Source organism: Triticum aestivum, chromosome 4D (genome assembly GCF_018294505.1).
Source record: "Triticum aestivum cultivar Chinese Spring chromosome 4D, IWGSC CS RefSeq v2.1, whole genome shotgun sequence".
Lineage (NCBI taxonomy): Eukaryota > Viridiplantae > Streptophyta > Magnoliopsida > Poales > Poaceae > Triticum > Triticum aestivum.
The window spans coordinates 477,192,978-477,204,179 of record NC_057805.1 but is presented as its reverse complement, the minus strand read 5'-3'; the positions used below and the strand labels follow the sequence as shown (position 1 = coordinate 477,204,179).

Sequence of the window (11,202 nt, the reverse complement as noted above, 5' to 3'; positions counted from 1 at the left end):
GGACAACTGACTGTTGATGCAGGTCGTGCACCGGTCAAGACGTAATTTCGACACATCTCCCACTTCATCGCGTCGCAGGCACATCTTAACGAGTGTCTTCCAAAGCACACATTAATATCATGATGATCCCAAGCACAAATTTATGGTCTTAAGAATCAAGATCTCATACCCATGCATGTTTCTAATGCTAGTGTTCACACCCCTAAGGTTGCTAAGGTCTGGTTGCAAAACTAGAATTAAATTCTCTCGGAAGAACTTGTTAGAGCCTTTGTCGTAGTGCACATTCTCTTGTGGGTTTGATAACTCAGGGTCACTCGTAAAAAAGGTAGGGAACATTCGCTATCCAGACCAACTCAAAGGGCATCACATCACTACTCTTTGGACCGTCAAATGGACGACCTCGGTTGCAGACTTCGTGAATATGTGACTCTCAAGCATCTACTACGTGAGGTATGTACATGGCTTTTATAGATCTCTTCTGAAGAGCCATGTGACAGAACCTTCATACTCGGTTGCATACTTGGTGAATATGTGACTCTCAAGCATCTACTACCCGAGGTATCAAATAATGAAGCCTATAAACGATTTGAAGTCGGCGGGAAGGTACATTAACTAGATATTGAATAAAAAAGTTATATGGTAAGCTTCCCACATAAGTTATATGGTAAGTTGTATGGTATCTCTCCTTTTCTCTCACCTCTCTTTGTAGTTTATTCCCACCACGACACCACCCTTCTCTCTCCTTGGCTTGGCATTCCTCGGATCAAGCTTTAAAAAGCCCGATCATGGCCCCCAAAAATACAAATAATAACATTTTATTATTTATATTATAGGATTTTTTAGGGGTATATTATATATATTTTGAGAGTTCTTAGGGTATATTATATAAAACGCAGTATTATGCGGGTATTTCTATAAAAAAATCCTATTTTTAGGTATTTTGGGCTTTGATTGGTCTTTCAGGCCTAAAACTGGAGTCCAGCCCGCCCCACTGTCGGGTTTTGGGCTTGGGCCGTCAGACTGTGCTGTCCATGCCACCGAGGGCCTACTCTCGCGCTCCTCTCCAATCTCTCACGATCCCCCCAGCGCCGCCGCAGTGCCGGACGTCCTCCACCATTCCCGCTCATCTTCTCCGCGCACGGCCTCCGAGCTCACTCCTCTGCCTCGCCGCCCTCCGCTGTACCGCCCCCACGAGCGGGGCGGCTCCCTAAGCTATCTCCCTCCCTCCGTCGGGTCCGCCGCGCTGGGGCGGGGCCGTGCACCGTGACGGCCGTGCGCGGCGGCGCGGCCTCATCGGCGACGTCTCCGTGTGCGGCGCCCTATCCCTCCTCCGCCTCCTCCACTTCCAGGCCTCAGCAGTCCCGGCATCGAGCCTCGGAATCACGTCCCCATGTCGCCTCTCCGGCAGGCGGGCCGCCGCGCCGCCCCCCTCGTTCCGCCGCCGGCAGCCCCGTCCGTGTCTCGTTCCCAGAACCAGCAATGTCTTCCTCCATGGGACGAACCATTCTTCCCTCCCAGTCGCCACCGCTGCCTGCCTCTCCTCTGGGCTGGCGTCAGGGCTCGGATGATTTCCACTTCTCTCGGTAAGGATCCATGATTTACTTGATGCGTGCTAGACTGGTAATCAAATCCATCAACATATTGCTAGATTCATTGCGCGAGGTTGGTCCTATATACTAGTACTAGTGCAAGCTGTTACTCTCAACAGAAATAGTTGGCTGAACCCCTGTATTCCATAACCAGATCAAATTCAGGCCAGTGAGCCGATAGTAGACTCTGGTTTACCTCCACTTGAAAATATATCGGCACACCAATTGGACACTCCACGCTTGCTGAAATTGATAAGAAACGCTCCATTTTGAATTATACGCGCATTTGTGTACTGTAAGGCAGGTAGTTCCTCGTGTCAGTGTGTAACCACTAACCAATGTTTTGGTGACTTCAGAGCATCATGATTTTACGTGGAAGACTAGTATGGCTTCGAGATTCATGCAAACCGATATTGTAAATGCTCTTCGTAAAGGTGATCGGCAGCGAGCATCCATTATGCTCTCGAATCTTCAACAAACCAAAGAAGCATTAACTTCAGAAGATTTTTCTTATATACTGGAGTACTGTGCAGAAGCACCTGATCCTTTGGTAAATCTACTGCAGATGCATATTTTACCTAGAGCACGGAGTTTGATATAGTCATTTTTATCAGTACTCATTTTGGATCTTTTCCAATATGCATAGTTTGTTATGGAGACATTGGAGCTCATGAATGTGAAGTCCATAGATATTAGTAAAAGCCATTACAGATCCGTCACTCGAGCACTCAGCCAAGGAGGGTATTCGAAGGAGGTACGCGATATTTCTTATATACCGAATGAAGTTTTTGCCTTTGTAACTTGTGTGGGAGTTCAATCATATAAATACACTTTCGAAACTGCTTCAAATAGAGCATCAGTAGTAGTAATATACACTTGAACCATCCAATTCACTGTTTCCTCTGTGTAAGCTGTCCAACTTTCCATTTCTTAGTGCTCCCAGCTAGTCAAAATGCAATACCGATGTATTCATCCTTTTGTACAAAATGAAGCTTCAATACTAGGCAAGGCCTTTTTTAAGGGTACTTGATGAATGGTTATACTATTTCATGCCTTAACCAAAATGGCAAAATGATGCACCGGTTATTTCTTTCAGGTGAAGTCTGTGCATGGGCATTCCCACAAATATTTTCATGCTCGCTCATGATAGGCTCTGCAGCCTTTGGTTGTAGAGAAAAAACTTCACTTACAGACCTTGAACTTTGGCGGTCATTTGCTTTCCACTCTGAAACTTCAAAACCATCTAGAAGTAAACCTTCGCGCTCACTGAGTCAGTCCGGAATCATTGTTTTCATATGACCAGCTGGTGGTCTTAACTGATCTGACAGTGCATCCATGTCATCTAAAAGTGCTCCAAAATGCCGCAAGGGGGTCAGGTGGATGGTATAACTTAGAAGTTGAGGGCCCACTTTTAGACGGTTTTGAAGATTTAAGACGGAAAGCAGGGCCAAAGTGGACCTTTCATTGTTTGTATATACTCCCTCCGTCCCAAAACAAGTCTCAACTTTGTACCAAAGTCGTACAAAGTTGAGACACTTTTTTTTGGGACGGAGAGAGTAGTATAGTTGTAGGAGAGGGAATCAGACAGTAAGTTGTACCTTCTGCACGTAAGCTGTTATTCTCTTTAATGAACCCTTTTGATGAAAAAATATGTTGTTTTGTTAATCTTTGGTGCTCTCTGCAGTTCTTCTTGCACTTCTGCTCGTTTACCTGCGTATTGAATAATGCCTTATAGCATATCAGTTTTTGCAGGAGATCATGTTAGCTCCTTGCAGTCTTCAAGTTGTTGACAACCATCTTTCTGATGTAGGCACTTAAATTGCTCACTCTTCTAGGGGAAAAAGAATGCTCATACGCTGCTTTGCCGATTTTCAACATCTTTTTGAGTGCCTGTAGCACAAATCTGAATGATGCTGAGAGCTGTCTAGAGATAATGGAAAATCATCTTCTTGGGAAGTCTGAAATAACATTCTGTGAGCTTCTGAAGGTTTGTATGAACAGTTGTTCAATATTACCTGTTTATGATCTTCAGAAGTTCAGTTTCATATCTGGAGAAGAAGTACTAGTGTACCAGAACTGACCTGTTGTGGCTGCAACTATGGTCAGACATAGAGGATAATTGGTTTGATGCCAAAAATTGGCATGCCAACATTTGGCAAATGCCAAATATTGGCTAGTGCTTGGTTGGCTACCATGTTTACTTGAAAACCTCACAAGAAGTGCCAATTTTTGGCAACTTTTGATATTGCCAATTATTGGCTTGGCAAGTATTGGCAATGCCAAATGTTGGCATCAAACCAATTATCCTCATAATCATCCATGACATCGTGGACTATTTGGTCCTTATTTTCTGAATCAACATCTGCTTGCGTACATTTATAATTTGTATTCCCTTCTGGTCCATCACTTAATTTCTGTCCTTTTTTTGGGGAGCTCTTGCATGCTGATTTTAGTTTCTTTTACTTCTGTTATGAAATAGTCACATGCTTTTTCCTTTTCTGTATTTCATTTTTAGGGCGTCTCTTGAGACATTCCTTTTCATGTAATGTTGTATGTCACATTTTCACACATTTCTTGGGATACGTCAGCTTGCTTACTTGATTGATATATCTTTTCAGGTCGTAGTTTTGCAGAGAAATTTGTCTGCAGTTCATGATTTATGGAAGGACTGCACTAGGTATTACAGTCCAAGCATTGTGACTCAGAGGAAATTTGTGAAGGCTTTCTCTACACTAGGTGACCTTCAATCTGCATATCGTATCTTGCAGCGTATGGTAGTCCTTGCCGGAGAACGCACTGACCATCTGAGGGTATCTTCTAAAAGGAGATGCCAATCAACAAGATTAGACATTCCTGTACCTGCTTTGCATGAAGTAGAAGATCTCAAACTTGTATCGGACTATGATCTGACATCATCATCTCAAGGGAAGATGGGAACTGAAGAATGCTTGATTGATGCTCAGCCGGAGCTGTTACGGGTGGAAACTCAATCATCAAAACATGAGCAATTGAAGGGTTATGTGTCATTTATTTCTGATGGTCTGTTCTGCATTCCAACTACATAAGCCCTGCAGTATACTTGTAAACTTAGTTTAATGATAGTTATAGAACTTATTTACTTTCAGTCTTGTTCCAGGTGACAATCTTGGTGACAATTCTGAACCAGACAATGGGAGGATGCCAAAGACATTGAGTTCTGCACCCATTGCAGTGAAGAATGTTTTGCGATGGGCTTTCAATGATATCATACATGCATGCGTGTACCTTGACAACTGCCAGTTGTCTGAGCAATTATTTCTAGAGGTAACTAGTATGTGGTCTTTTGTTGTCTTAATATATACTATGGCTTGTCGTTTTTCTGTTTGCTAAAGTCTTTACCTAAGCAGTTTTCTTAATATATCAATCTTCTAGATGGTTGAACATCACTGTGGTGTGGTAACTTTTCCAGTGGCCTGTGTGATTTATTTCATCTGTTGTACCTGTTTCATCTAGGTCATATCAATCTTGGTTGAATATCACTGTGGTAACTTTCCAGTGGCTTATATGATTGATTTCATCTTTGTACCTGTTTCATCTAGGTCATATCAGTTGGACTGATACTTTCTTTTTGTAATCTTTTGCTTTCGGTTTACTTTCTTCTTAAGATAGTCACAAAAACAGTGGAAATCCAAAGCTGACCCTGAACTCGCATGCACCCAGTGTGAACAGTAAATTCAAAAAGAATTCCAACCAAAATTTTAAAAAATTCTGAAATTGTTATAAAAAATATATGAGAAACTCTTCTAGGTGCTTGCAATTTTCCGTGCTGAGATGACATCCGAGGCGGTCGGTAACAAAAAAAGCCGGAGCTCGAATTTTGTTGCAGCTTTGGACATTTTGGAGCTCGGTTTTTTGTACCGAGCTCCTCGGATGTCATCTCAGCGTAAAAATTTGCAAGCACCTACAAGAGTTTCTCATCTTTGAAATTTGTTTCCTATTTTTTTGACTTTTCTGTTCACCTGGGTGTAGAAACACCCGAGAATCAAAACGCCGCTCTTCAAAAACAGAGCATGAACTCGGTTGAAGAATTAAATTCATTTAAAGTTAGTAACTGACATGTGGAGTTGCTTATCAGCAACTATTCTAGTATTTTAATTATTTACTGATTTTCTGCTTCTATTAGTGGAAAAGTGGTGGGAAGTGCGGAAATTTCATGTTTCACGCCAGTGAAGTTTGATGTTTATGCTCAATGTTATTCTTTCTTCTCAGATGCACAAGATTGGACTGCGACCATCAAGATTTACATATGATGGTTTTATCAAGTGTGTGATAGCCGGGAAAGGAGTTGCACATGCCATCAAAGTGGTATGCTATCAAAAGTTTATGACATATCCAGTTACATGAAAGGATATCTTGTTAAATTTGATTGTGCACACTAATTATTTTGTAAAACCCTGAATATAGTTATGCTCTACTCTCTGAATTTTTTAGAAGCTATTGTAATTGTAATGTTAATCACTGTTTACTTACTCTGCATAGAAACTCCTATGTAAACCTGAACTGTACCTGTTCTATTGCGACTGCTAATCACTATTTAATTACTCTCCATTGAAGCTACTAATGCTACTATATTTATGTTCTCGTGCATTCCAGATCGAAGTGATGGATAGAAGAGGTATCAGGCCTTACGACAGTACACTCGTTGCGCTTTCCGTTGACCATAGCAAAAGCTTACAGTTGGATCTGGCTGAGCATTTCTTGGGAAGAATTTCAGATATACAACCGGAGCATATACATGCTTTTAATGCTTTGCTTTCTGGTTGTGACATTATGGTAATGTATTGCCTTTGGAAAGAGATTGTCTATCATGCCATATTTGTGTCCCTATCTCCTGTCATCTTAATTTCAGCTTGCCATTTACGCTAAGGGTACTTATAGGCTAATGTATGGTTTATCAATAATCTTCGTCTTTTCCTGTCTCAAAATCGTTGGTGCTCTTTGTCATACCAACGATAATAATTTTTCTTTAGTTGTCAGTGCACCTGAGTTTGCTGATTGTATAGAAATTTGAACTGCCAACAATAATTTTTCTTTAGTTGTCAGTGCACCTGAGTTTCCTGATTGTATAGAAATTAGAACTAAATCCCCTCTTATTATTTTTGTAGAATGAACCAGAAAGAGCTCTCCGCATACTAGCGAAAATGAGGCGCTTGGATTTGAAGCCACATATCTGGACCTATGAAATTATGTTTTCTCTGTTTGGCAATGTCAATGTTCCTTATGAAGAAGGAAATATGCTATCACACGCTGATGTTTCCAAAAGGATAAGCATAATTGAGATGGACATGTTAAACCATGAGATTCGACATAGTTTTGTGTCTATGAAGAACTTGGTATGTTTACTTCACTACTTCGTATATATATAGACCTTCATCTTTTTGCCGTCTACAGTTCAGTGTGAAGAGGTGTATCACTTGAAATATTGTTGCAAGAAAAACATGCCCGTTTTGTGTAGAACTCCTAGTAAATGACTTCTGTGGGTGGTAATGAATTTTTTAATATGCTGGCTACAGGACCTCTGCTATGGTCATTGGGAAACAGGGAGTTCACATTTTCTTGTTTCCTTTCCCTTTTCATATGAAAAATTGGTCTATCAAGAGAGTTGGCACCTGGCGCCAGTAGGGGTTAAGGATGCAACACATAGGTGTGTAACCATTCTGTTTAGAAACAATGACGTTTTATGGCTTTGTCACATTGCTCTAGGCTGGTCGAAATTTGTTGTTCTTTGTTGTTTGTTGACGATGGCTGTCCATGAAAGCAGTTGCTTCATTAAGTCTGTACCATGGCTTGTAAGATCTGTTCAAACTAGCACACGTCAGCATATGTTATCCTGTCGCACCAGCATTCCCAGTATCTTATCTGAGTTACAGTGCCTAATCCGTTAGATTTATAATGCTTAAAAAAGGGAAGCCAAGTTTTAATCTATCTGAATAGGATGTCTCAGTCATTTGCATGTGATGTGAGGTTGGACTGCACTTGCTAATATGAGTGCGCTACCCTAGTCTAGGAGAGTAGGAAGCACTTCGCAATGAATGGGATTCACAACATTGCTTGTGTGTTAATAATGATCTAATGGGAATATGCACCATGGTTTGTATAATATGCTCAAACTAGCATATCATTTGGTCAGTCACGCCCAAGACCTCACTGGCTTGAAATATCACCATGATAATTGTCAAAGTTCTTGTTTAGATTGCTAAGATCACTTGTCACGTCTCATTATGATCTTCGATACTTCTTACAATGATAGCATGCATCGAAAGTCTTGGTATTTTAATTTACATCATATCATTTCAGATACGAGCCTTTGGAGCCGAGGGAATGATAGATGAAATGCTGAGGTACTTGAATGTTGCTGAGAATGTTTTATGGAACATGGATCCTTATCAGAAGAGTGATCTCTACGGCATTGTGCTGCATGCTTTGGTTAAAGCAAAGGAAGTAAGGATCTACGTCCTTTTACCATTTATTTTGTTATATGAAATGACGAACTGGGTTCAGTTTTTCTTGCAAGCAATTTTTTATGCTTTGTTGAATTCTTGAAAATTGTTGAATTCGACAAACCTCTTTCTGGTTTGCAGACACCTAAGGCAATAAGGACCTTCAAGATCATGAGATCATGGGGTCTCCCAACCAATACTGCCATTTATAACATCATGATAGAGTGCTGCAAATTGTTGCCGTGTGTCAAATCAGCTGGAGCTTTGTTGTCCTTGATGTTCCGAGATGGCTGCTGTCCTACGGTTGTGACTTTCACATCTCTCCTGAAGGTAAGGCTAGTTAATGTAATGCACTGCTAATTCTTTCCTTTAGTTAATTTGAATTTCTGGGCCCCATTTGCTTGAGTCTGATGTCATGTTTTTCCATGAAAGGTTGTATTAGCAAAAGAGGATTTTGAGGGGGCACTGGATCTGCTGGACTTGTGCATAACTGAAGGAATTCAACCTGACATTGAGATTTTCAACACAATACTCTCAGAAGCGAATGCAAAAGTAAGTCTATGATATAATTTTTCAACTCGTCACCCCGAAATGATGCCGAAGTGAAACTCATGTTTGGTCATTCTTGACAGGGTAATATTCATGTTGTTGAATACATTATTGAGTGTATTCACAGAGCAAAGATTCGACCCGATGAATCAACGCTTTGGTACACATTTTGTGCCTACGTGGACCAAGAATTGTACAACACCGCCCTCGAGGCATTGCAAGTCCTCAGTATGAGAATGATATCCTTGGACGCGAGCATTCTCAAGGAGAAAGGAGCAGCTTTAGAGGATCTAATCCTCAGCGAAGATCCAGATGCTGAATTGAAGATCATTAGGACATTCGAAGCAACCGAAGAATGCAGCGCCGCAGCCTTACTGAACCTGAGGTGGTGCGTGACGATGGGTTCCACCATATCCTGGTCTCCCAAGGACAATCTCTGGGCGAGGAGGCTGGCATCGTCTTACGATGCTAACAAGAGACCCGTGTCATGAAATTTGCGCCGGTAAGTATCAGTCTTGTTTAAACCGATCAAGGAGATTGGTCTACCGGTCTGTTGCGTGGCTTTGGCACGCTCTTGAGGCCGGCCAATTGCTGGTGATGCAATTCGTGGCATCATTCACGGGCTAGCACCTCCCCCGCATCCTTCGCCGGGTTTTGACATGCTCTTGAAGCCAATAGCAGCTGTCAAGGATCACTAATTTTGCATGAGAGTTGATGGTGACGAAGATTGAACCACATGGCTCACCTCCACTCAATTCATTATTAATTTTCTCCTCAGAACTGTCTTGCTTCAAATGATAAGAAGATTATTTTTTCACCATGCATATGTATGTATGTATGTATTAATGTATGTATACAGTGACTTGTGGGATTGTAAGTCATCACAGAATGACATGGTAGCGAAGGGCACATTGTAAACTTGGAAGCTCTCAAGTTCTTCTCTCTTGTTTGAGTCGAAAAAAAAGGGTGCTTTTTTAGGGATGTCCATGCATTAAGTTTTTTCAAGTACTGGGTAAGAAAACTGTCTTGCTAACTTTTTTCTCTGCTTGCTCTCAGTGAATAAACTAAACGTGATGATGCGTGCCGCCATCGATCATTTGCGCTTTTGTTTTGTTTTCTTCCCATTTTGTAAATCCATGCTGCTGCTATTCAGAGTGAACAAATTATTCATTCGCGCACATATATTATGCGTCGGCCTTGTCTATGGGTTTGCGACGACGTCCGGAAACCACCGAAGTTCATTCGTTCTTCTTTTTTGTTGTTGGTTTTATAGCTAACCGCTCATGCTGTGCGGTACTCAAGTCCTTTCTTGTGGAAAAAGAAACATATTGTAGAACCGTGCCGCTGCTTCCGCCGCGAGATCGGCCCTCCGCCCGGCGCCGCTCGCCGGCCGCAGCCTCGGCTCGGCCCTGCCGTCTCGCTCCCCCGTACCGGCCGCCCGTGTCATCCGCAGGTACGTCCAGTAGATGGATGGATCGTGCGTGCGTGTATGTGTTTGCGTTCACATCGTGTTTAATTCAATTCCTGCAGGGCGGCGGCGCTGGAGACGCTGCTGCCCCTGCACACGGCGGTGGCCTCGGCGCGCCTCAGGTCCTGCATCGCCGTCGACTCCGCCTGCTGGAGCCCGCTCTCCCTAGGCCGACCACTGAGTACGTGCTGAGCGCTGTTGGTACTGCCATGGACATGTGACTGTTATTGCGCGTAATGCGCCTAGGAATAAAGAGAGCGGATCATGTTGACGCTACAAGATTTATGAGTCTTTCAATAAGGAAATACCTCGTTGTTATTCCCAGTAGATTGGACGGAGGGAGTATACTGTTTTAGAACACCTTGAGGTCTTCTCTTCATTAATACTTGTTTTATTTAGTCAGTAATTAACATACATCGTTTTAGAACCAAGTTGATAAACAATCAGTTTTGCTAAAGCACATCTAGACGTGTCCTAAGTACTGCACATCTAAGTCCCATGCCATTGATTTTCGTGCAAACATGTTTTTTATATCTTTTTTTTTCCTTTCCAGTATAATTGAGCAACTTAGATGTGCAATAATCAGGGCACATCTAGATGTGTCCTAGACAGTTTCACTTTGTTTCTGTAAAAGAAAATGATCTTTTGGGGTATTTATCTATTGAACGTGGTTGTCAGAGGTTTTCAAAAAACGTTATATTGTGGTAGGGAGAGAGTATGTTGTTAGTTGCACATACATAGTTTTAGAGATTTTGTATGGTATACTGTTTTACACAATGTTAGGTTGATCCAATGGTTAGAGCATCTCCACTCGCCCTCCCAGGCCCCTTTTTTATCACCGGCTCGAAAAAAAAGGCACAGTCGCGCCCTTAGGAGCCCAAATTTCGCCGCTTAGGGCTGAAATTGGCGCCGGCGGACCGAGGCCGAACCCAGCGCGCTGAGGCCGACCGGGGGCGCCGGGGGAAAGAAAAAATGCGCCAAAACTTCCCGTGCCAGATTCCTACCACGTGGACCCGTCGAGTCAGCGACTGCATCGTCGTCCTCATCTCATCGCCTCAGCTCCCGCGTGAGTCAATGCCAAGGCTGCCCACCGGGCAGCCTTCCATTGATCACGGGC

General features: G+C 42.5%; 2 protein-coding genes across 2 annotated transcripts; both read left to right on the top strand.

Moving 5' to 3' along the window:
• Nucleotides 1–1,045: 1,045 nt before the first annotated feature.
• LOC123098773 (pentatricopeptide repeat-containing protein At1g76280) lies at nt 1,046–9,598 on the top strand. The gene is made up of 13 exons (XM_044520851.1): nt 1,046–1,583; nt 1,946–2,139; nt 2,236–2,343; nt 3,400–3,576; nt 4,208–4,628; nt 4,726–4,892; nt 5,838–5,933; nt 6,222–6,401; nt 6,734–6,961; nt 7,926–8,069; nt 8,210–8,398; nt 8,501–8,620; nt 8,701–9,598. The coding sequence occupies exons 1-13, from the start codon at nt 1,391–1,393 to the stop codon at nt 9,106–9,108; spliced, it is 2,625 nt and encodes an 874-aa protein (XP_044376786.1). The 5' UTR covers nt 1,046–1,390; the 3' UTR covers nt 9,109–9,598.
• A 155-nt stretch (nt 9,599–9,753) lies between these two features.
• LOC123097094 (protein NONRESPONDING TO OXYLIPINS 2, mitochondrial-like) lies at nt 9,754–10,480 on the top strand. The gene is made up of 3 exons (XM_044518860.1): nt 9,754–9,771; nt 9,952–10,070; nt 10,148–10,480. The coding sequence occupies exons 1-3, from the start codon at nt 9,754–9,756 to the stop codon at nt 10,275–10,277; spliced, it is 267 nt and encodes an 88-aa protein (XP_044374795.1). The 3' UTR covers nt 10,278–10,480.
• The last annotated feature ends 722 nt before the right edge of the window (nt 10,481–11,202 follow it).